This window comes from Protomyctophum parallelum (genome assembly GCF_964188405.1).
Source record: "Protomyctophum parallelum genome assembly, chromosome: 2".
In the NCBI taxonomy this organism is placed as follows: domain Eukaryota; kingdom Metazoa; phylum Chordata; class Actinopteri; order Myctophiformes; family Myctophidae; genus Protomyctophum; species Protomyctophum parallelum.
Genome location: NC_139699.1, coordinates 13,142,766 through 13,167,648, shown reverse-complemented (window position 1 = coordinate 13,167,648; position 24,883 = coordinate 13,142,766). Strand labels below are relative to the sequence as shown.

General features: G+C 41.6%; 1 protein-coding gene across 4 annotated transcripts in view; it reads right to left on the bottom strand.

Moving 5' to 3' along the window:
* sppl2a (signal peptide peptidase like 2A) overlaps positions 1-24,193 on the bottom strand; it is a 24,800-nt gene extending 607 nt beyond the window's left edge. Inside the window, exons 1-17 of one of the 4 annotated variants that reach the window (XM_083759046.1) lie at positions 24,005-24,193; positions 21,780-21,890; positions 21,063-21,254; positions 19,897-19,986; positions 19,372-19,505; positions 18,740-18,891; positions 18,137-18,233; positions 16,344-16,445; positions 10,707-10,788; positions 10,108-10,182; positions 9,786-9,842; positions 9,014-9,067; positions 7,420-7,519; positions 5,932-6,012; positions 4,759-4,919; positions 3,494-3,527; positions 1-393 (exon numbers count right to left, since the gene is read on the bottom strand). The exon at positions 1-393 is cut by the window's left edge and continues 607 nt beyond it. In XM_083759046.1, coding sequence (XP_083615172.1) covers positions 350-393; positions 3,494-3,527; positions 4,759-4,919; positions 5,932-6,012; positions 7,420-7,519; positions 9,014-9,067; positions 9,786-9,842; positions 10,108-10,182; positions 10,707-10,788; positions 16,344-16,445; positions 18,137-18,233; positions 18,740-18,891; positions 19,372-19,505; positions 19,897-19,986; positions 21,063-21,254; positions 21,780-21,890; positions 24,005-24,058 — 1,620 coding nt within the window. In that variant the 5' untranslated portion in view covers positions 24,059-24,193 and the 3' untranslated portion in view covers positions 1-349. Of the gene's footprint in view, positions 394-3,493; positions 3,560-4,758; positions 4,920-5,931; positions 6,013-7,419; positions 7,520-9,013; positions 9,068-9,785; positions 9,843-10,107; positions 10,183-10,706; positions 10,789-16,343; positions 16,446-18,136; positions 18,234-18,739; positions 18,892-19,371; positions 19,506-19,896; positions 19,987-21,062; positions 21,255-21,779; positions 21,891-24,004 lie in introns of all 4 variants that reach the window. The other 3 variants (XR_014568911.1, XM_083759047.1, XM_083759048.1) reach the window with 3 other exon arrangements.
* Positions 24,194-24,883: the final 690 nt, after the last annotated feature.

Below are 24,883 nucleotides of genomic sequence, written 5' to 3'. Positions count from 1 at the left end.
ACATTTTTGAAAAATATGACCATTTAAGTTATTTCAAAATAGCTGACCAATGTATCATGTTGTGAGCTTGTAGATTTTCAAAAAAGTAAAAAATACAAATAGCCAATCTACAATTAGATTGGCTATTTTTTTCTAATTAATTGAAAATAGGGTTTAAGTGTTTAACTATTTAAAAGCATCTGTCAGGTCTTTACTAAGCATTGTCAATTACAAACACAACACTGTGTTCCCAGCCATAACCCACATTGTTCTAAAACAAAACAAAACAAAACCAATAATAAAATAATTTCCCTTGCTCTGAACACATTCATCATCTCCAGCTGATCGTTTTGTTGCTCATCAGTGAACCTCAGCATTTGTCTCCTCCTATATCTCGCTGCTCAGCTCTTCCCTCTGAAGAATACAATAAAACAGAAAGAAATTAGAAAGTTGACTATAATCATCACATACGTACTAGGGCTGAGCATTGGGCAATTAACTGAACCAATAACTAACTTAATGTTGCTCATGTAGGTTAATCAAATAATAATTGAATATATTTTTCGTAGAAATGATCAACAAATTGACACAGATTTGTTGACAGACAGAATATATGTATTTTTGTCGCTTATAATTACATCAATTTAGTCATTAAATTGATTAGTCTGATAGATTAACCACTACAATAGCCGTCTACAAGCTCACAACACATCACATCGACACGTGAGCTTGTACATCTTCTACTTTCATGTTAAAAAAAATCATTCTTAATTAATAATGTTATTTTTTTTATATTGATTTAATGATGACGATAACTGTGGGGGGAGGGATGGGGTGAGGGAGAAAATGAAAAAAAAGGTATGTTCAAACTGTACTAAATTGTTGAAACCTATTACCAATAAACTAAAAAAAAAGAAACATTCTTTAATCGTAATTAGGGCCGGGACTAATTGCGATTAATTTAGATTAATTAACTACAGAAAAATTAATCGCGATTAACTACAGGTAAATTAATCACACCTTTTTCACCGCGGAACATTTCTCACTGGGCGCTTTTCTATAGTACTGAAAACTGGAAATAATAAAAAGTCACCCCATTTTGTGTTGCCTAGAACTGGAGGTCTGACAAAAAACAGTAACAATATGAAGTAAGTACAGCTTTGTGATGTCACTTAGATGTACTTGTTACTGTTACTAATTTTTTTTCAGACCTCCAGTTCTAGGCAACACAGAATGGGGTGACTTTTTATTATTATTTCCACAACAGCTATATTAATGACAGTAAAATGTTGAAAATGAGTGGTATCCTGTAGTCACTATTCGTTGATTCACTGGGATACCAAAAAACATTTAAAAAAAAGGTTTCTCGCTGTTCTCGGGTTGAATATTGATATGCGATTAAAATGCGATTAATCTAGATTAATTAATCGCAAAGCCTCTGATTAATTAGATTTTTTTTTTAATCGAGTCCCAGCTCTAATCGTAATATAGACAAAAGTTTGAAATAATCGTGATCTTGATTAGAAGTATCTGCTACTGTAATATATACTGTACATATTGTTTGGGACAGACTGAGGATCACCAAGCATCCTTGAGGGGGTTCCAGGGGGTTCCTAGCCAATCCAATACACATTAGTGTTATAGAATATACCAGACAGTGATGTACAATTGTAACATTTGGACAATTTAATGTAATTTAGTTTAATTTAAACCGAAACAATAAGACATTTGAAGAGAGTGCCCATGTCTGAATGTCATTGTGGAGGTCCCTGACATAGAGACCCCTGGTTGAGGACAGATGTCCCTATTAACCCATTCTGACCTGAGATCAGATTCTAAAAATGTCTGAAAAAGCTATGTTTCTAAGTCAGCCGTTCTTCGATTTTTCAAAAATAGCAGACCTACAAGCTCATAGCGCGCCACTCGGTGGCGCACTATGAGCTTGTAGATCTGCTATTTTTCAATAGCTAAAGCACGGCATGATGCTAACACCAAAATGGGTTCCCGCCCAAAATGGGTTTTAAGGCCCTTACACATCGGGAGCGTGACGAATAAATATGAAAATGCATTGGCAAATATTTCACATCAAACTACTAATTTTGTGATGCCATATAAATACAGGTTAAAATAAATGTATTTATTTAGCTTTGGCTAACTCTGGCCCATTTACATTGAGGTGAAAACTGACATGTTGATTAATGAGCTTTGTCCCTGTCAAATAAATAAATAAATAAATCTCGAACAATAATAGTCACTTTATTGCCTCACTATATTTGTGTTCAGTGTGGAATTGTGGATGTACTCATAACACCCAAACAGCAGTTTAAATTCATTAAATGAATTACACTAAATAAATGTTCCGGTTGTGTAAGGACCTTTATAATCCCCTTGTAGCACAGAATGAGTACAGAACAGCTTACAATTACAAGCTCTATACTATTTCACAACATTCAGCTACACCAAAACATGAATAGCAGTTTGTTCCACTGGCCTCCCAGGTTAAGACCAAGCAACAGCATGCAACGCAAGGGGGCAGTTATCATCTGGTTGTTAATAAAGTACATATCTAATGAGTCAGGAGAAACTTAAAATACTGGTTGGAAGACAAGCAGAAGGAGAAAATTATAACACATAAGTCAAATTACAAAAGCACACGCTGTGAAAGCCAGCCAGACTGCAGGGATAAAGAAATGAAGTTAATGGTGAAGTGAAGGTAATCCTTCTGGGATAAAGAAATGAAGTTAATGGTGAAGGTAATCCTTCGGGGTCATGGCTTTAAAGGTCCACTGTGGAATGTCCTGGAAAAGTTCCACAAGGTGAAAGAGACTCGGGACAATGTCAATGCTCTGGCGACACCTAGTGGTCAAATAAGTCATATGTGCTTGGCTGGTGAAAGTTCTTAAAAATAATGGCCAAACTAAGTTTTAGAGACCATTGGACCCTTAAACTGCCTGCTAAAGCAGCTAACTCCATCACCTCTCTCTCCCTCTCATGCAAGTAATTGACAATATATAAAGTCGCAATACCAAGTATTGCATGGTTTTCTTCATTTCCTAAAACAATTTACATTTTTCATTTCCAGAAAAAAGAGATATATTGAATTTATATAATAATCGAGTGCAGTACTTTCATCCGACGGAGCATTGGTCCGAACGACAACCTACCTCCTCCCTCACCCTAACCCTAACCTCCCCCGGGGCAGACACCTAAACCTAACCGCAACCCTCTCCCGACCCGCAGCACACCTCGGAGCATTGCTCCGTCGGATGATAGTATGCCTCCCTAATAATCAGAATAAGAAGGTGATGAAGTGTTTTTCCAAATTCCAAAACTTCTAATTTTGGTTGCGTTTGAATATCTTATGGACCACAGAAAGGAAAATAGTTAAAAAGACAAGATAATGAGTGAAGCTGGTGAAGGTTGCATGAGCGACACTGAAAGGATGGAGGAGGGAAGGGGGTAGAGGAGGGGGGAGGGGACACTGGGTGGAAGGGAAGGAAGGAAGGAAGCACACCTGGCAACAAAGGCTCCCTGGATGAGTCCAGCACCTGGTGGAGACGAAGCCAGGTCAGAATGTTATCTATCTCTCACGCACACACACACACACAGATCTTTAAGGCATGCATTCATGCACTTACGCACCACCATGCCAAGTATTTTTTTTTTTTTCTCGAGATATCTTGCAATGTCCCTGTGTTTCCAAGACATCTCAGTGTACTCTGCATTACATGTGTAATGCCAGGGGGTGGAGTTCCTGCATGCCCACCAGTGGAGACTGTGGTTCGATTGCTCTGTGGTGCCTCCGGCTTGGCCGGGCACGCCAACAAACACCATTTGCCTGTGTTCTCTGTAGCCGCACCTTCGTTACGTTGGTTCTGCTCCCTACTGTTCAGTAGGGAGCAGAACTGGAAGGGATAGTGTTCCTCGACATCATACGACACATTGAGACATGACCTCTACTTTTACTTTTTTGAAACGATTGATCAGAAGTGCCTAACCCATTCTGACCTGAGATCAGATTCTAACGCACAGAAGAATGGTGGTTCTTTAACGCATTTTGACCTGAGATCAGATTAAAAAAATGTCTTAAATCCTGACAGTTTAAAAAAATAGCAGACCTACAAGCTCGTAGCGCGCCATTCGGTGGCTCGCTATGAGCTTGTAGATCTGCTATTTTTCAATAGCTAAAGCATAACATAATTCTAACACCAAAAGGGGTTCCCTCCCCAAAAAGGGTTAATGCCCTACTCTGTAGCATGGTGGTGTGACTTAAGGTGCGTTCAGACTTGGATGGTTAGAACGGCGCGATTACATACAAAGTCTATGCAAAGACGAGAAGTTGCGCGAGCACCGCGGACGGGCGGGCGTGGTGCGACCTGGCGCAGCAGAAACGGGACGCACCGAGGCGAACATTTAAATCTGAACGCACCTTTACTGAAAATAAGTAATTTTCAACTGACAGCACATCCTGATCTACAACATCTCAGTTAGAGAAGTAGAATATATAGATCTGATGTATGATTTAAAAATCATACATCACAGATTGCAATGTGCTTGTTGTGGAGTGTGGAGGACCAAGCAGTGAGTGAGTGATAGCAGCGTAGTGCTTGTGCTAACGTTATACAATGGTTCTCAAAGTTGTGTCCGGGGATCCCCAGGGGTCCAGCTAAATGTGTTAATATACCATCACAATCATTTTAACCACTTTATCCATATTTCATATGTTTGCCATTAGCAGATGCACAAGCTCACAGCCTGCCTTTTCCAGGTAGGTCTCACCTCATAGGGGGTTCCTGCCCAGAAGTGCTTCATCTCAGCCCTGCGCCAGGCCACCAGGGCAGAGGCCACGAGGGTGAAGGGCACTAAGTAGAGCAACGCTGGCTGACCCATCCCTGACAACAGCATCACAGTGAAGGTCACCACCATGCCCAAGAAGTAGGCTATGGAGAGAGAGAGAGAGAACACACACACACACACACACACACACACACACACACACACACACACACACACACACACACACAGTATGAATGCATGTCCAATTCTTATCTTGCAGTAGTAGGGACAATGTCTCCCATTCCTCAACCGCCCTACCCAATACTATTGTAGGCACCTCAAGAAGGAGAAAATGGGCAAACGTTAATTGAAAATATCTCGCAATGCAACGCATTATAAGCTTGCATAACGCTGTTAAAGGACAACGTTGGGTTTTTTCAACCAAGGTTATTAGAGAAAGTAAAATATGAGTAATATTTTTTTTACTGTACTTTTTTTAACCTTGTACAGGAGCCCTAGTACAAGGTAAATTAATTTCGCTCCTATGCCACCAAAATGTGGAACGCCCAAACAGCAGTCATTAAGACATGCAAATCCCTTGACTCCTTCAAAACCGCACCTATGGACAGCTGCAATTCGAAACTGGCCCCCGTAAAAGCTGAATCCTCAAAACCTTAAATAACAAGCTAAAACCTTGGTTGAAAGAAAAACAAAGTTGTTCTTTAAGCAAAGAGAATCACACCTGTTAAATGCGGTCAGTATTGGTGGAACAGCTGAGAAACATGGTCTGTACTGTGGGAAACATGCTCTGTACTGTGAGAAACATGCTCTGTACTGTGAGAAACATGGTCTGTACTGTGAGAAACATGTCTGTACTGTGAGAAACATGGTCTGTACTGTGAGAAACATGGTCTGTACTGTGAGAAACATGGTCTGTACTGTGAGAAACATGTCTGTACTGTGAGAAACATAGTCTGTACTGTGAGAAACATGGTCTGTACTGTGAGAAACATGTCTGTACTGTGAGAAACATGTCTGTACTGTGAGAAACATGTCTGTACTGTGAGAAACATGGTCTGTACTGTGAGAAACATGGTCTGTACTGTGAGAAACATGCTCTGTACTGTGAGAAACATGGTCTGTACTGTGAGAAACATGGTCTGTACTGTGACTTACCAATACAGGAGGTGACAAAGTAGACCTTCCTGGAGCTGTTGATCCACACGTCAAACTTGCTGCAGTACGCCACCAGCAAGCCTGCTCACCAATACAGAATGAAAATGAATTATTGGAACAGGTCAGACCACTACAGTATAGTTATTGGAACAGGTCAGACCACTACAGTATAGTTATTGGAACAGGTCAGACCACTACAGTATAGTTATTGGAACAGGTCAGACCACTACAGTATAGTTCCTGATACAGAATGTTCCTCAACTGATTTTTATTCGGTGGAAAAGGGTCATTCAAAAAGGCAACTTGTGGCCTTAGCCGTGGCTCAGCGGTCCAGGCACCTTGGCTGGTAATCCAGTCTGGCAGTGTGCTGCGGGTTCGACTCCCGATCCCGACGGCCTTTAATGCATGTCACCCCCCCCCCCCCATCTCTCTCCCCATTTCCTGTCAGCCTACTGTCTGTCCCTCCATAAAAAAATATATAAAATAAAGGCAAAACTTGTTTTCTTCTAAACGGACCTTGCCCTTTGTAAAGATATTTGTTGTTTTTGTGAAGGAAACTCATGAACAGGTTTTCTGATACATAATCACTATGTGAGTGATTCTCAACCTGCGGGGGCCTATTGGTAAGCCATGAGGGCCACCCAAAGAATTGGTAAAATGCTAAGATATGACTTGAATATGACAAGAACAATAGACAAGAACAATAGACAAGGAAGGGGAGAAAAGGTCTGCTGGCAGCCGTCAGGTGACGAGAGGACTGCCTGATGTCTCCATAGATTGTTTAGTTTACCTGGTATGATGATGTCTCCATAGATTGTTTAGTTTACCTGGTATGATGAGGTCTCCATAGATTGTTTAGTTTACCTGGTATGATGAGGTCTCCATAGATTGTTTAGTTTACCTGGTATGATGATGTCTCCATAGATTTAAGCAATAAGCCACGAGAGGTCTCAGGTTACCGGGTATTTTACACTGGCTGGGGGCGTAGGCAGACCTGACGCGCAGCGGAGGGGCTTCTACCCTCCCAGCCAGTGTAAAATACCCGGTAAGCTGGGGCCTCGAGTGGCTTATTGCTTTTCTAAAACGGTTACAAACATATAGCAATATTAACCTTTGCGCCACCAGAGCGAGCGAGCCAGAGCCACAACACTTCCTTGTTTTGCTCGGCAAGTAGACTATGTGACGGGAGAATAGAGCTTGATGTATTTACGGGGCTGCCTGGAGCCACACATTCACAGTCATAATGAGCCGGGCGGTGCTTAGACGCCCACACGGCATGTGTTTGTAAAGCAATCAAGCGCTCGCCTTCCCCAGTTCAGCTACAAGGCTGCAGGATGATACAAAGTGATTGAAGGAGTGGGTTATCGGTTAAATTTACACCGGTCATGTGACGGTAACCAGCCAATCAGAATGAAGTATTGGGACTACCCGTTTTAGAATGTTTAGTTTACCTGGTATGATGATATCTTCATAGATTGTTTAGTTTACCTGGTATGATGATGTCTCCATAGCCCAGGATGGAGAACTGCATTCCACACAAGTTCTGAGCCCAGGCTGCGAACCGTGGGACTCGCATCACCACAGGCAGCTGCAGAGAAAAGTGTGAAAAACATGTTTTTCATTTCAGCTCGATTTAAATGTACAAAATACAAATCCATGCCTATGAAAGGGTCTAGGGCTCTGTTTATACAGCATTGTATAGATTGGATAACATTATATACTGTACACTCTTGACTTGAACATATGTAAGTGAACAGTCCCCATGTACTACTGTAATAGCAAGAGGAAGACAATAAGAGCCGGCAAAGCAACAGCAAACATGCTGCTTGCAGTTCATTCACTCCGTCCTAAGATTACAAACTCACATGTCATGTTGCATTGCATTGTGAGGTTGTAGATCGAATATTTTCTTCTGTACGACACTGGCGCGCAACAAAGTAAAATCAAGCACAGGACTCATATCCACACACTCGTATCCACACAAATAATGCTTTTTAAAATATTTAACCAATTTTCAACCACCAATTCTGTGTCAACAAGTTAATCACTTTTCAATGACAATGAAATGGAGGAAGTGAGTGCTTTTCACTTCACTCAGTATATTCTCACTTCACTCAGTATATCTCTAGATATAAATACAATCAAATATGAAAGAAGGACACTTCGTAAACTGTATATGGGGAGTAGTTGGGCCCCAACTACTCCTCTACTGAACCTTTAACTGTTAGGGGTTCAGTGTCTTGCTCAATGACACTATGACACTTTGCCAGGAATCGAACCTGGAACCTTCGGATTCCAAGACGGCCACTTTACCTGCCCCTCCTGAGCCACTGCCTCCACCCACATGCGTAGACATATAAACGCCCTTTCCGTGCTCAAGGGAGGGCAAAACTTTCCCCAGATTCCTTGCGAAGCCCCGCGGAAGCATGAGCGTGCGTCACAGAGCGCATGTTCGGGTCTGTAAGTCCCGGGAAAAGATGCGCTGTGATTGGCCAGTAATCACTTGAGTGGCAGCGTGACGTAACGTAGCCTTCCGGCGTACTTCGTCCCCCAGTGGAAATTCTTCCGCCCCGCCTTCAACACACATCGCTCCAACCAACTGCAGCGGCCAATGAGGTCGCTCCAACCAACTGCAGCGGCCAATGAGGTGTCTATTTGTTTAACCCATTTTGGTGTTAGAATTATCTTATGCTTTAGCTATTGAAAAATAGCAGATCTACAAGCTCATAGGGCGCCACCGAGTGGCGCGCTACAAGCTTGTAGGTCTGCTATTTTTGAAAAATCGAAGAACGACTGTCAGGATAAGACATTTTTTTAATCTGATCTCAGGTCAAAATGGGTTAATGCCCACATGTATCACACATTTATTATGAACAAATCAAAAGGAATTAATTTGAAAGGTTTTGAAAGCAAATTATTATCCCCCCGCCCCCCCCCCGCCCCCCCCATTTTGGGCCTTATTTATCTAGTAGTTTTAAATATCCCATCCAGGCTCTTTGAGTCTGATGTGTCCCTCAGCCCTCCCCACCACAGGGTGGCGCACACACAAAACACAGTGGGTGGGTAAGGAGGAAGACCTTACTTTCTCTGAGGGAGCCTGTGGTTCAGCAGCGACCTCCACCTCGTTACCGTGAGCCTAGACAGACCCCCCCCCCACCCAACCACAAGGTGGGTACAATTAGTCCAGAATACACACAAACACACACACACACACACACACAAACACACACACAACTGTGACACCAAAGCCAAAATCCAATATCTTCATTTCTGCATACTCGCCCACTCCACACGTACGCCATCCTCCAGCGCTACCTGGAATATGTTTGTGACCCAAATATCACTTTGCTTTTGGAGGAGCTGAGAGTGAGTGGAGGAGGCTTCCCAGGCCGTTTGGAGCATCGACCAGCGAGTGTATATCATCAAGTGTTCACTGTTCACTTAAGTGAGTTTATAGTCAACTCGGCAGAAGTGTTGACTGACTATCTGTTTTGTAATTGGATGCTGCAACGGACTGTCTCCTCTGGCTATGAAGGATACCGCCGTCTGGGAGATGGGATCCAAAAGCCATGCCTTTGTTGCAGACTTCAAAAAGGAACAAAGTATTTGATCTGCTCATATTCTAATAATGTAAAGATAAGTGCGTGTGTATCAATGGTAGTAATGAAGAGTATTGGACTTTGACTCAAGTGCTCAGCCAAGTTGTTAATAAAAGCTGGTGAGTTCTCAATGAAGAGTTCACAGGTCAAAACAACTCAAGAACTATGAAAAACATTGCAAAACAAAAAGCTGTATTTTTGATTAATAGATTTTAGTCAAAATGTTTTAAAGAGGGAAGCAAGGCGTTGACATACCCTCTCTCCAGAAGCATCAGGGCCCAAGGCCACCTGCACCATGATGCTCACTCCGTTCTGTGGACCCAGAGAAACATACAAATCTATTAGGGGGGCTTGATGATAGGACTTCAAATCAGTGACACGTTTCACCAAGCAAAGATTTGAGTTACCGTAAAAACATTCGCTCTGAAAGAATATACAGTATATGCAAAGATTTGCGCCACATTTTCACGATAAAAAAAAAAAATGCAGACCTACAAGCTCGTAGCGCGGCACTCGGTGCTTGAAACACCAAAAGGGGTTCCCGCCCAAAATGGGTTAATGGTTTCTACCGTCGTACCTTAGTGAAGAAGGGAGTGATGAAGACGAAGAAGACGTCGTATACGAGCAGGAGGCTGAGCAGAATCACGCAGATCTGGAGGAGTAATGGTTTGGGTTTACACATGAATCATCACAATTATTATAATCTAACACACTTTGATATGTGCAGCTCATTGACCGCCATCTAAGGTGACTTATAACTCAACGGGCGAGGCTCTTAGATTGAAAGCCGTATTGCCCGGAAACTTTAATCCACCCAGAACATACCTTTTGTAAGCGAGGATCATATCGTGTTGAGAAATGAGGTGTAAATCTAGCTAGTTTTGACCCAAAAAGAAGAATCCCGAGATATTAAGTGTTCAAAAAGCTGCGTCCTCATAGACAGCATAAGCCAGACAAATTTCTATTTCTCCATTGGAAAATTTCCATTTTATTGTTTCCCCTTTCATTGAGGGTTATGACCGCATGCAGGACACAGTTGATCACCCTAATCAATTGATATTAAAATAGTCATCCAAAGGCGATTTCGGCACCCGGGACCTTTTGAAAATCGTGTCAAAAGGCGTCATGCTTTAGTTCAGATGGTACGACTCGTATGGTAAAGGTATAGTCAGGTACCTTGAAGTTGGACAGTGAGATAGTCTTCATGAAGTTCAAGCAGAAGGCAACACCAAGGAGATCTTGCAAGATCCAGATCCATCTAGGAGGAAAATGACAATATGACCCCAAAAGACATTATGGATGTATTCTTATTTATTTCTTTATCAATTATCGTTGCAGAAACCTCTATATATATATATATATAGATATTTCCACGGGCCACAACTGGCTTGCTAGCAAGAATACCTACCACAGTAAATTATTTTGAAAATAACTTCTAACTGAATCTAAAAAGAAAGAAATAATGTCCACACACACACACACCGGGTGATTTTCCATGGACATATTGGGGGTAATAGTTTGTGTTGGCACCGTTTGTTTTACATCGCCTAATCAACATGAGTTAGACTTCAATATATTAGCGCCCCTATCTTCACATGAGTGTGATTTATTAGATACATGTACAATGTGCCTCTTTTTGTCTCCACCAGGCCGAAGGCATGTGGGGAGAGTATGTTTTGCACTCCGTCCGTCCGCGTGTCCGTCCGTCCGTCCGTGTGTCCGTGTGTCCGTGAACAGCTAATCTCGGCCACCGTTAACCCGGTCGATGCCATATTTTGCACACACACTCCCTGGATGCCAACCATGAACCTCTGCCCCAAACTTTCCAGAACGGCCTGTTATAGCGCCACCAGGAGGCCGCTTTGTGCAAAACAAGTTTTTCGATGCCATATTTTGCACACACACTCCCTGGATGCCAACCATGAACCTCTGCCCCAAACTTTCCAGAACGGCCTGTTATAGCGCCACCAGGAGGCCGCTTTGTGCAAAATAAGTTTTTGCACAGTACACCTACAGATTTTGTCCAAACATCACGCAAATTGGTACACAGTCTCTCTAGAGCCATTCAACGAAACGGGTCTTTCAGATTTATCAGACTCCATCCTGATTGGTTAAGATTGGCTTCCAAAGTTCACAGGAGTGCTCAGTTTCAAACAAAATGCTGCAAATCATGAACACATCGCGTGATTTCCGTGAAATTGTGCACCCACTTTCCCACTAGGCCGAGGACGAAATGCCACATGAACAATTTCAACTCAGCCTCAAGGTGGCGCTATAACTGGCCGAAAAGTGTTTTTACCTCTAACTGCACGGATCTGTGGATAACCTGGTGGAGACCTGTGCCCGGAAGGGCACTTTTTCTAGTTTCTTCTATTTTTAATGGTTTAAATGTGCACATTTGCAAATAGAGAGCTCCAGATAAAATGTATCTTTTTAACATTTCTGTTAATTAACTAAATGTCCTGTGAGTGCAACATTCAAGGCTGTTCTATCTGCACCTGCACAATTTGATTACACACGGTATTTATCAGTATTCTGTTATACCCCATAAACAGATAAGTTACTGTACAATGGCTTTGCATTGATGACACCAGGGGGTCGATTTAGGACTTCTATGTTACTTACTTCTATATTACTAATCTAATTACAGTATTATGATCTGGGGGCGTGTAGTATGTCATATTGCAATTTTGGGCATGTTAAGAAGCGCTTTTGACACCCCGCGGAGTGCGCAAAACGGCCTTGAATTAGTCATGGGTGTGTTTAAGGCGTGTTTGAGACGTACCCAATCAACATGTCCGTACTATTCTCTTTACCAGTCAGCTGATGTCACATACGGAATGCGCACTTTGGGGGTCGTGGTATGACATTTCTTCAGGCTGGCACCATAGAAGACATGACATGCCTTTGTCACATTTGGGTTAATTATTCCTATTGCACTGCATGCTGTCACCTTTATGCCTCAAAAGAACAGACCCACCTTTCAGATCGGAATGGAATTGCGAGTAGATAGCAGCATATTGGCAAATTGCCAATCCATGCGTAATTAATTAATTCGATAACGATAGAACCATGTACCATACAGCGAATGAAAGCAAGATTCATAAGGAATATGGAGATTTTTACATTTAATAAAACGGTTGAGAAATGAGAGAACCATGAGTGTTTATAGGCTAATATCAACGTTTTTTTATGAAAGACCAAACGGGCTGTGAACTTGAAGAGCTCAATCACCATCCCGACACGGAAGAAATATAGCCTAGTGCATGCATGTATACACTGTTGCACTTGCACACAGTAGCCTACACACGCTCTTTATTTGTTTCTATTGAAAAACACCAGTAAAATAACGTTTATTATATTTTATTTCATTCAAGTCACGACGAAGGAATGAGTTGAATGCGTGCTGCGTAATGCTGTGGCCCCGATGGTATGGTCTTCGCTGAGTTCGCTCGTAGCATTTTATTGAAGAAGACTTGAATCGGGTGTGATACAGCATATGAAAGCACATTTCCCACGGATTATGGAGATGTTTTTATTTATTTTTAAGGTTGAGAAATGAAAGAATTATGGCCGTTTCTAATCTCAATTTTTTTTTTTTAAAGACGCAAAACTGCCATGTCTCATAGAAACAAGTAAATAGGTCTATAAAAATAAGCGCATATAACAGGGGTCTGTAACCTATTTTAAATGAAGTGCCATGTTTTTATTTTCTAAATAGTGAGTCTGCCATATCCAGATTAATTTGAATGACACCACATTAAAATAAAAAAACATATTTTGATTGTCCACAAATATAAAGTTCTTCCTTCTTTTTAAATATGTTCTTGCACATTGTTATAATGATCATTATATATCCCCCTGCAGTCAGAGTTCATAGTTTTAATGAATGAATGTGATGCATTGTGAGCTGGTATAGATCTGCTATTTTCAAAAGTAATCTTTTTATTTAATTTTTGGATTAGCTGTCCTTAGTTGGGCAAATGCATTCATCTGGGGATCCTTGACATGGGAATGTGCTGTGTGACGATCACTGGTTTAAACAACATTAGGAGAAAAGCCCAAATAACCACTTTAGAAACAAGAAAAGCAACCACACAAAGCAACTTTACAGAAAAATAAGCCGCTTATAATAAACAGACATGGCAACACTCTACCAGCCTTCCAGAGCCGCTCAAGTGTCAAATCAAACAGTGCTTTTTGCGTTTATGAGGTGGTCAGACCCACGTCTAATCGTTATGCGCTGAGTGTCTTTAGGTCAAGGGGCTTAATAGCAAATTGCGCAAAGCGAGAATAATTAACATATGGACACTCCCACAATGCTAAAATATTCAGGGACGCGGTATGCCAAATGTGTGTGCGTTCAACACGGGCCGAGTGCGTTCAACACGGGCCGATATGCCTTTCATAATACGAATGTGCGCAGAGCGAGGCCAATTTATGTATCACGACCTGGTAAACTGCACCTTCAAAATCGACCTGCAGGTATGCTGCATTTGCATTGCCAACTTTGAAACCTTTGACTTTGTTTTATTGCCAGCTAGATTCCAGACAACACTCTGGTCTCTCTCTGTATCTGAGAACAGACCTTGAGCAATGGAAGAGCTGCAGATTAAAAACAAATGTTTTTTTTGGTTTTTTTTACCTTTTTAATGAACTAATTAACGTACTTGGACAGTGCAACATTCAAGGCTGTAGCCTTTTGGTGTTAGCATTATATTATGCTTTAGCTATTGAAAAATAGCAGATCTAAAAGCTCATAGCGCGGCACCGAGTGCCACGCTACGAGCTTGTAGGTCTGCTTTTTTCAAAAATCGAGGAACGACTGACATAGAAACATAACTTTTTCAGAAAACTGTCAGGATTTAGAAGACATTTTTAGAATCTGATCTCAGGTCAAAATGGGTTAAACATTTCTATCTGCACCTGTACAATCTGATTGCGCACACAGTACTATCAGTGTGCAGTTAACCCATTCTGAACTGAGATCAGATTCTAGAAATGTCAGTCGCTCTTCGATTTTTCAAAAATAGCAGACCTACAAGCTCGTATCGCGCCACTCTGTGGCGCGATATGAGCTTGTAGATCTGCTATTTTTCAATAGCTAAAGCATAACATGATGCTGACACCAAAATGGGTGCCCGGTCAGAATGGGTTAAACCACACACATTTTATCCATTACCTTTATAGCAATATCATTTGTATCGTCTCCGCCAGGCCAAAGGCGTGGTCAAGACTATTCATATTGCATCCTAATTGGCTAACATTGGCACCTAAAGTTTGCATGTCTGAGCATTGAGCAATAACTTCAACATTATTCCTTAAAAGCCTACATACTGTATTCCACTCCCTTCTATGAGTGAATAACCTGGCAGAGACCTGTGCTCTGAGGTGCACTTCTTCTGGTTGTATATAAGAGAGTCTGTTTCAAGATTAAATTCTTAAATTATCCTTTGATTCTGGCCCACTTTCTAATGGCTTAGAAAAACTCTGCCCAAGACAAAACATACTTGCGTTCTATAGTCTCTCAAGCCAGACAACTAATTCTGCTGTTATAGCTATATGCTACAGCAATGTCTGCAATTACACCCCTGAAAGTGCTACAAAGGAAATTTAACCGTTTTACAGCTTCCAGACTGTATGACGGAAGCATGAGTCAACACTCGTTTGTAGATTCTACTCCTCCAGACCTAGACTAGTCATGAGAAGTCGAAATCTGACTCACAAAGTCTCCCTGCCCTCAGTTTCCTGTCTCTCTCTATTTTCATATCTAAATATAGAATAAAATGCTAAGACATATTCCCCTGTTCACTGTCATTGGGACGGCCCAGGGATTTGGGTCTCAGTGACATCAGCTTATCATTGTGGTTCTTTCATTTGTGAATAAGAGGTAGTATTGTTCCCGTGATTATTCAAATGCACTGCTTTTATTGTTGAAGGAAACTATGAAATGTCTGATATGTAAGTACGTATTTATTCTCTATTTTTTCATAGTTTTCATGGTGTTCGATCCATGCTTCCAAAATAAAATAAAAACACCTGTTGAAACCAATCCACTCCATTCTTTTACATCGATGGCAGCTACAACATGTATTAGTGTTAAATTATTATTACAACATACATTAAACCAATTTTATACTTTTCAAATAATCTACACTACAGTATGTACACATTTGTAGATCTGCTATTAAAAAGAAAAGTACTTTTACTTTGGTGGTATATTTTGAATCAACTACTTTTCTACTTTTACTAGTAACATTTTTAATACAGGTCTTTTACATTACTTGTAACAAAGGTAATTCTACATTGTGGGTAACTACCATATACTGCAAAAATACAAAAGTAAAACATCTGAGTACTTATTCTACTACTGCATACAACGAAGTATACAAAATAGTGCATTCAATTATGAAAAAAGTTTAAAAAAACATAAAAATATGAAGAGTTTTCTACCCTACAGAGACGATTTTTAACTTCAACGTTAGGTTGGATGTGTCTTTTTTGGAGACTTGAAATATAGCACACAACATTCTTACATGATGTTTGGAATCTCACACACCACAGGTTTGACACACACACACACACAAACAGTTTAACCAATAACCACTTCCCTTTTGATGACAAATCCCCAGTACAGAGGGCGTGGAAGGACTGGCATGCAACGCATCTGTGTGTGTGTGTGTGTGTGTGTGTGTGTGTGTGTGTGTGTGTGTGTGAGTGAGAGAGAGAGCAAAGGCAGACAGACAGAAGACAGTATTGTGAGACAGACAGACGGCGATGAGTCAGACAGACCGACCGCTAGACAGACAGTACCTGTCTTCATTCCTGTAGACTCCCCAGACCACCGCGACACTGATGCACACTGCAGCCAGGATGAGAGACCGCACGGAGAATGTCGAGTTCCTGATGGAGAAACTACACACACACACACACACACACACACACGAGCGTGGGTTTTAGCATACGCTCACGTCGGCACGGCATTTATGAAGTGATCGTAAACAGTTGATCCTTGCGTAATTTCGGTCTTAGCGTTGATAAATGTGACGGCTGAACCGCTGAAATCAACCTGGCACGACCTATGAAATCAAGCCTCATGAACAACTGCAATACAACCAAACAACTTATGGAAACCATAGTTATATGATTGAAAGCCAATAAAAAAAAGTTTCCCCCGCTCGCCTCAAATATTAACGCATGTGTTTGTGTAAAACAACCATTTCTCTTGTGAGAACCAAGAAAACTGTCCTCACAATGACACTTTCTCACATTCTACTATACCTGTGGGAACATTTGGCACGGACAAACACACACACACACACACACACACACACACACACACACACAGAGACACAAGACAGGCACACACACAAAGACACAAGACAGGCACACACACAGAGACACACAAGACAGGCACACACACAGAGACACAAGACAGGCACACACACACACACAGAGAGACACAAGACAGGCACACACACACACAGAGAGACACAAGACAGGCACACACACAGAGACACAAGACAGGCACACACACAGAGAGACACAAGACAGGCACACACGCAGAGGTTATGGTTTCTTGCCACATTATGATTCAGAGAAAGAACTGTACAAACAACATCAAAAATACAGTTTGGTTTTGTTGGGTGTGGAAAAAGTAATAAAACATTTACAGAGGCACGTAAACACTGAATATATTTATTTGCGCGACGAATAGCAAAAAACAAGCTCAAAATGCATTGTGATAACAAATACCTATAATGACATGCCCAAAATAGGGACACAAGGTAGAAAATGGTCTTTATCCAAATATATTGAAGTACAGCAGCAACACATGGCAACTTGAGGTACTCTTTAATATTTCATCATGACTTTTCTTTTCTAAAAGAAAAAACGAAAAATAGTGGGAGCCCTTTCATAGGGGGGCAAAATCTGTGAAAAACGTGCGTGTAATTCTAAGAATATTAAAAACAAATCACACGCGTGTGAAGTGAGTGTTGCAACTCCATGTGGGGGTGGGGGGGGGGGCGGAAGTTCCAGACCCACAGGAACGCCCGCGTCCCAAACGGTTGAGAAATGACAGAGTTACCGTGTGGGGGTCCCTCTACTGTACTGTACTGGCACCCCCGAAATCACCATACACATACAGTATATACAGTTAATATGTGCGTGTGTGTTTATGTGTGTGTTGGGTTGTGCACAGATGGTGAAAATGCTGTTTTCGTGCTCAGACGCACCCACCCACCCAGCCAGCCAGCCACCCAGCCACCCACACACATACAGTAGCTCCGTAAGGGAGTGGTTGCACCACTCAAACATAGAAATGCAACATTGTTTGGTCCACACATTCCTAAATGGTAAATGGTGCATTTATATAGCGCCTTTATCCAAGGCGCTTTACATAGATGTGTTCTTTCTAGGGAATGATCGTGTTTGTTCATTCTGAAATACATAGTGTCTCTGTTTAGAGAGCCTGTGTAGAACAGTAACACACACCGTGTCACTGTTACTGAAGGCCAAACACACCATCTGTCTGTCTACCATCTGCTTCGCCCACACTGAACCACTGTAGTTGTTAAAAAAGGTGAAATGGTGCACACTCGTACCTTACAGTGCCACAGCCCAGTAGGTCCATCACAGCATCCAGACAGCTGAACAGTGCGGTAGCAGAGGCCACACAGAATATGGCGATAATGATGTACACTGGAAAACATCAACACGTTAATCTCATCGACTGCCAAGGACAAGTTAAACCAGTTTTGAACCAATTATGTCCCAGACTGGTTTCGTCTTATACAACAACACACTACATTCATGCATCGTAACATAATATATAGTGGCAGTGAATCTGCAATCGTGTGGCAGCCACCGTGTGCGCCCCTCACCATGTGGGCCACCGTGTGCGCCCCACATGTGTGTGTGTGTGTGTGTGTGTGTGTGTGTGCGTGTGTATATTTTCATGCCACGGTCGAGGCAGATGGCCGCCCAGCCTAGAGTCGGGTTCTGCCTGACGTTTCTTCCTAAAGTGGAGTTTTTCGTTACCATTGTCGCAATATTGCTTGCTCTGGGTGGATCTTTGTTGGTTGTAAAGTGTCTTGAGACAACTTGTTGCGATTTGACACTATAATACATTTTAATTTAATTGAATTGAAATGCCGAAGATAGGGATGCCATGTTTAATGTGGTGAATTACATGCAAGCCTACTCACCGAGGACATTGTAGAAGAAGTACATGAGGACCAGCATGCCACACATGAGAGCCACAAAGATGATGACTTTGAGAGGAGAGTACAGGAAGACATCACCGCTGTCTGCTTTATCTGCTCCACCTCCTCCCAATGTCCCTCCGCTCAACCGGTCTCTGAAGGAGACAAACAAAGATGATGACCTTGAGAGGAGAGTACAGGAAGACATCACCGCTGTCTGCTTTATCGGCACCTCCTCCTCCTCCTGACAGTCTTCTGCTCCATCTGTCTCTAAATGACGTTAAGGTCAAATCTGTTTACATTCTCCGTGAATGAAGAGAGTGTATTAGGTCGTTAAGAATGCGAAGTTCAGCCCCTATAGACACTCTCTGCTTTAGGTCGTGACCAGGCTTTTCTCCGCCGAGATGTGAAAAGGCTGGACACAAGGCGGCTATCGTACACTGGTGTCACACAACTAAAACACCTCCTCTATAAGCTCACACCGCGTCGCACCGCATAAAGCTTGTAGTCGTAGACATGCAATTCTTGAAAGAATTTAGAACATGTAGAATTTTTTTGAAAAATGTTGCCCAAAATAGGGATGCCAGGTTGATTTGAAAGTGGTCAGGGATTTGACCGTCCATCATTATCTTTACCTCTCACACGCCCCGCTCCAGTAGCCTCCCAGAGCCACGGTGACCACGGCGATCAGCAGCATGACAACAATGCTGGGGTCAAGGTGAGGCGGCCGCGGAGCGTACAGCTGGGCTCGCATCACCACACCAAACACCTGAGCGCACACACACACACACACACACACACACACACACACGATTTACATTTCTAATGAACCAAACTAAACTAAACCAACCATTAAACGGAAAGCAACGGAGTGTAACGAACAAGATGTAGGTTTTATAGTCCATGTGTACAAATGTAGTCTGTGCCACAAATAGCACTCCCACACCTATTTATTTCTTTATTTTATTGTAGGGCTGCAACATTTAATCTAATAAATCAATTGAATTGATTACGAATACACACACACACACACACACACACACAATAGGCCTATTTTATTTAGCGAGACACTTGTCGATTATAATGGAATCTAATTGGCTTTTTTTTTTTAATACATAGAATAACAATATTAAAAGATATATATGTAAGAGAGGACGTACCCGCTGGGCGTCGCCAAAGTCTCGGTACCTCATCAGAACCAGGGGAATGTGGATCTTATCATACGCCGACTGATTGGCTGATGGAGTGATCTGCACAGCCACGTAGTGAGATGAAAGAGAAGAGGAAACTCGGTTAGAACTAGAATAAATTGGTTATAACAAATACAAATTGATTATTGATTTTATATACCTAAGAAACACCCACTCATTGACTGATTAACCCATTTAGAACTATGGCCAATTCTAAAAACGCTAAATCTAAATCCTGATACAAAGGTTTTCTGAAAACCTTCAAATATTTATTCAAAAATGACAAAAAAAATTGTTGCTATATACTGTACCAAAATGGGTTCCAGTCTTGAAAGGTATAGTTACAGAAAGGGGTTCCTGAATCCTGCCCATAAATGTTATGTTATTCGTCTATCACATTTCTGAACGTTTTAGAAAGGGTTCTAGAGTCTCTAGACCAAAGGGAAGGAGGAATGTCATTGGGGCCATGCACCATCAATTTAGTCTTTCGCTCTTCAAAGAACGATACGCCCAGCAAACAGCTGTGGCCTAGATCTCCTGCCTTTTTGTTCATTATAACAAGCATCAATGTGGCACTGTGGAAAGATAACACCAACTACATTGAGGTTTGTGTATACTGTTTCAATATGTGAAAACTGAAGATAGCATGAACCAGGGCAGGAATGTATCATGGCCAGTGTCCCCACCCCCCCCCGCATTCTGCATACTTGCCAACACTCCCGATTCAAGCGGAAGCCTTCCTCTGTTTAACCCTTTCTCTCCCGTTAATCTCCCGATTTCATACACAAACAACCCTGCCTGACATGCAGCGCTGGACCTGGTCACTGGTTGCTTAGTTTAATGCTGAAAAGTGAAAATGAATCCAACAGTTCCCAGAAAGAGACACGTACACTTCTGAAGTTTGTTCCACTTGGTACGAGACTTCATTCTTTGTAACACCTAATTAATACATCCATTCTAACCTCTATTCTAGCCAAATGCAGTGCACGCGCACGCGCACACACACGCACACGCACACGCACACGCACACGCACACGCACACACACACAACTCCAAGCTTATCCCATTTTGGGCGGGAACCCCTTTTGGTGTTAGCATTATGTTATGCTTTAGCTATTGAAAAATAGCAGATCTACCAATGTTTCGTTGCTGACGAGGATCAGGGCCGCTGCCTCCAGGTCCTGGGCCACTTGAGCCTTCTGGCTGAACTCGCAGTACCCTCTCATCACCACCAGGGCCTTGCCCTTCACTGGCGTGCCTGGAGGGATCCCAGTGGCATTGGCATCACACAGCAGAGTGGACGTCAGGTTCACCACTTCATACTGCTCCTATGGGGGGGGGGGACAGTACAGTACAGTTTAGCAAATGGGATGACATTGCGGAGGGGAGAATCCATTTCTTCTGAAATATATATCCTCGTGCAGGGTTTCTACACGTTTTTAGGCTTGTTGCGTTCAAGACTTTTTAATGCCACTCACAATTAAATGTAAACCCTATTCTGAGGATGAAATTCAGACAAAAATAGCCGATCTATCAAGCACACATGTGCCACATTGCGACACGTTGTGAGCTTGTACATCAGCTATTTTATTAGTCTAGTGTAGAAATTATATAAAAAAAAAAAAAAAAAAACATAGATCTAAGTATATAGGCCAAGAACTCACTAATATACAACATAAGAAAATAACTCCTAAATCTTATTTGACCTGTCTGACATTTTTAAGAGCACAGATTTAAGACTTATTTAAGGATCCATAGAAACGCTGTCCATGGATCAGTTCTTGAGACCGATCATGTAGTCAGACGGATAACTAAGTGTTTGTAGCAAACAAAGCAGAGAAAACACATCTTACTGCAGTTTCCAGAGTCTCTGGCAGGTTGCTCCACTTGTTATTGTACACTAGGCAGTACTCTTTATCAGAAGATCCATTTGAAATGTGCAATATGGCCTCTTGGCAGTTTATCTGTTGGGAATGAAGCATACATTAATTAGTCCAAGCCAAATCACTGGCATGGGTCAGAGGTCAACCACATTCTGGAACCACTGTACTGTGACCTAGGAACAGATGATGACATTAGCTTGCTTTGGGGGAATTCCTAGGGTGCGTTCAGAAATGCGCACCGGGAATGTGGTCAGTTTGTTGAGTGTGGTGGGCGGTGACATTACAGAGTGCGTTCAGTGTGCCTTATTTACGAACGACCACAGCTGTGCCTGTGACGCATTCACACGAATCACACCGGTCAACCCCAGCTTCAGGGTAGGGTCGCTCAGTGCGGGCACTCGGCACACCCGGTGCGCAGCGCACTGGATTTTCGAACGACAACGCACCGAGTGCACTGAATAAACGAACAACAAGAGAGCACACCAGTGCGTTCAGGGCGCATTTCCGAACGCACCCCTAGACAGTCAAAATCCTATATCCCAGAGGGACGATACCTTGTGCTGTACTGTGACTGGCTGTCTGGTGTTCACAACAGCAGCTGATCATTGAAATAATATTCACATAATATATGAAGTCTGAACAGCTAAATATGACATACAATGTAACATGAATGACATTGATGAACATGAATACATAAGACAATGTCCACCACATAATGTAATCTACCCTGTGGCCAGCAACACCTACAGACTGGTAGTCTGGATGTGGTTAGACAGTAGACACACAACATATACAAACAGAAACATACCTTGTATGTCCCAAACTGTAATTTCTTTCAGGAAATTCAACAAAGAACCTGTGTTCCAATGTAGTTAATAATTAAATAATACATTACTTAGTCTCAATTTAAGCTCTTGTTAATACAACAAAGAACCTGTGTTCCAATGTAGTTAATAATTAAATAATACATTACTTAGTCTCAATTTAAGCTCTTGTTAATACTTACTTGGTTAAATGTTTATAAAATACACAGTCAAACTTAACCACTTTTACTTTAAAAATGTTTCATTGGGAAGAGAGAAAACAACCATATTTTCAAACTCTCCTGCACTCAAAAAGAGTAACACTTAACTTCAAGAGCAACATATTAAAGGTATATTCAGTGATTTCACTCAAAAAACCTTAGGTTTCGTTTTTGGCTGTGGGACCCAGCCTTTCGTCCAATCAGGATAGAGAGTCAAAAACGAAACCTAAGGTTTTTTGACCCCCAGGGGTTAACTGGGGACAGGGAGGAACTCCTTATATGGCCAGCACACTCTATAGTAGGGAGGATTATCACAACAAAACAAAAAAATAAGTGATATTTGAATTAAGTGAAATCACTGAATATACCTTTAATGATGGTGCTAAGACAAGTCTTCTTCTAAAGCCTGACCCTTAACACTTGTCAATCAATCAAAACATACGGTTAATAGCTAAATTACTTAACACGTTACAGTTTGTAGATAACAATACAGTATCATTTCATTGTTCACACAAGCCCTCTGCCTACAGGCGGCGTCTGGCATTTTGTTTTTGAGGGGCGATATGCCACAGCTTTTGCGTCACTGCATGTGTGTGTAACTCAACTTTTGTCCTAAACACAAACATTAAATGCCATTGTTGACATAACAATGAATGCACAATTTTGAGTGTCACAAACATTGCGTAACACAAACATTGAAGACGAAGGTGAGGATGCAAATTCTGATTGGCCCGGAATGAGATGATCTATGATGATAAGAGCGCCCCTCACTTCACACGGGTGTGATTTATTAAAATACAAATTGACCATTATTTTTGGTCAGGGCTGACCCGACTCCAGAGCACGGACATATAAGCTTATTTGAACTACACTTTGCTGGGATCTATAAACACATTAACTCTACAAACCGATGGCTTTATAAAGGCATATTTAATAATTACAAGTTTTCCCAATGGCTCATTAACGAATTAATTAGCTAGGCTATAGTTTCTGTCTAGATAACAGCCCCGAGTTCGTGATGAAAACTAAAATACTGACGAATATAAAACACGCACCCATGTTTAGCTAGCCATGGTTCACATGACGATTATACAGTGTTTCAGGGCTAATGTTTCGCCAACATAATAAAGGGCCTGCTTTTGATCCAGATTTTCAGCAAACATCAACTTACCTGCGATGACAGGAAAATGAGCCCTAAAATAATGATCCCCAACATTTTAGCCATGTTGGTAACATTCGCGGCTGAACAATTCTGTCAGCATTAAAATCAATAAAACACTTTGTTGTAGAATTAAAAGGATGTTTTGCCTCTTTGATTCACAAAGTGACTCGTATCTTCTTCATTGTTGTACTTCCTGTATTAGCTTCTAACAACACGTGACGTGACACGGCTCTGTGTATACAACTTAAAGGACTACAAAAGTCATGGGTAGGGTAGTTCACAAAATGTGTTTTCTTCTCTCACCTGTGGCAGTGGCGGGACTGCTGGACTGGACAGTAAGTAGTATAGTAGCCTAAGTACAAATAAACTAGACAGACTACTTTACTTTACTTTTTGTATTTCTATGGCTTTCACTGAATTCACTCCTCTACAAAGAGATGCTCTCAAAGAGCACCTACAAATTCAAAACTGGGCCCCTGTAAAGTAGGGTACTTTTCTTTGGTATTTATTTTCAAGTAGCCTAGTATTATTTGGCTGCTTGTGTAACCTTTAATAGAGAGATGCATGTCAATTCTAAAGATTTGGCAAATTTGCAAGGCTGCGCTCTGCCGCCCTCACGTGGTGAGAGTTTACCACTGCTGCAACTGCGCGTTCGTTTGGCAACAAGTGGCAATAATGAGCGAAATGACAGGTAGTCCTATGTTTCCTCTAGTAGGTTTACTGACATTACTGTAAATACTACTTTACTAACATGATTTAATAGAAATGACAGGTAGTCCTATGTTTCCTCTAGTAGGTTTACTGTAAATACTACTTTACTAACATGATTTAATAGAAATGACAGGTAGTCCTATGTTTCCTCTAGTAGGTTTACTGTAAATACTACTT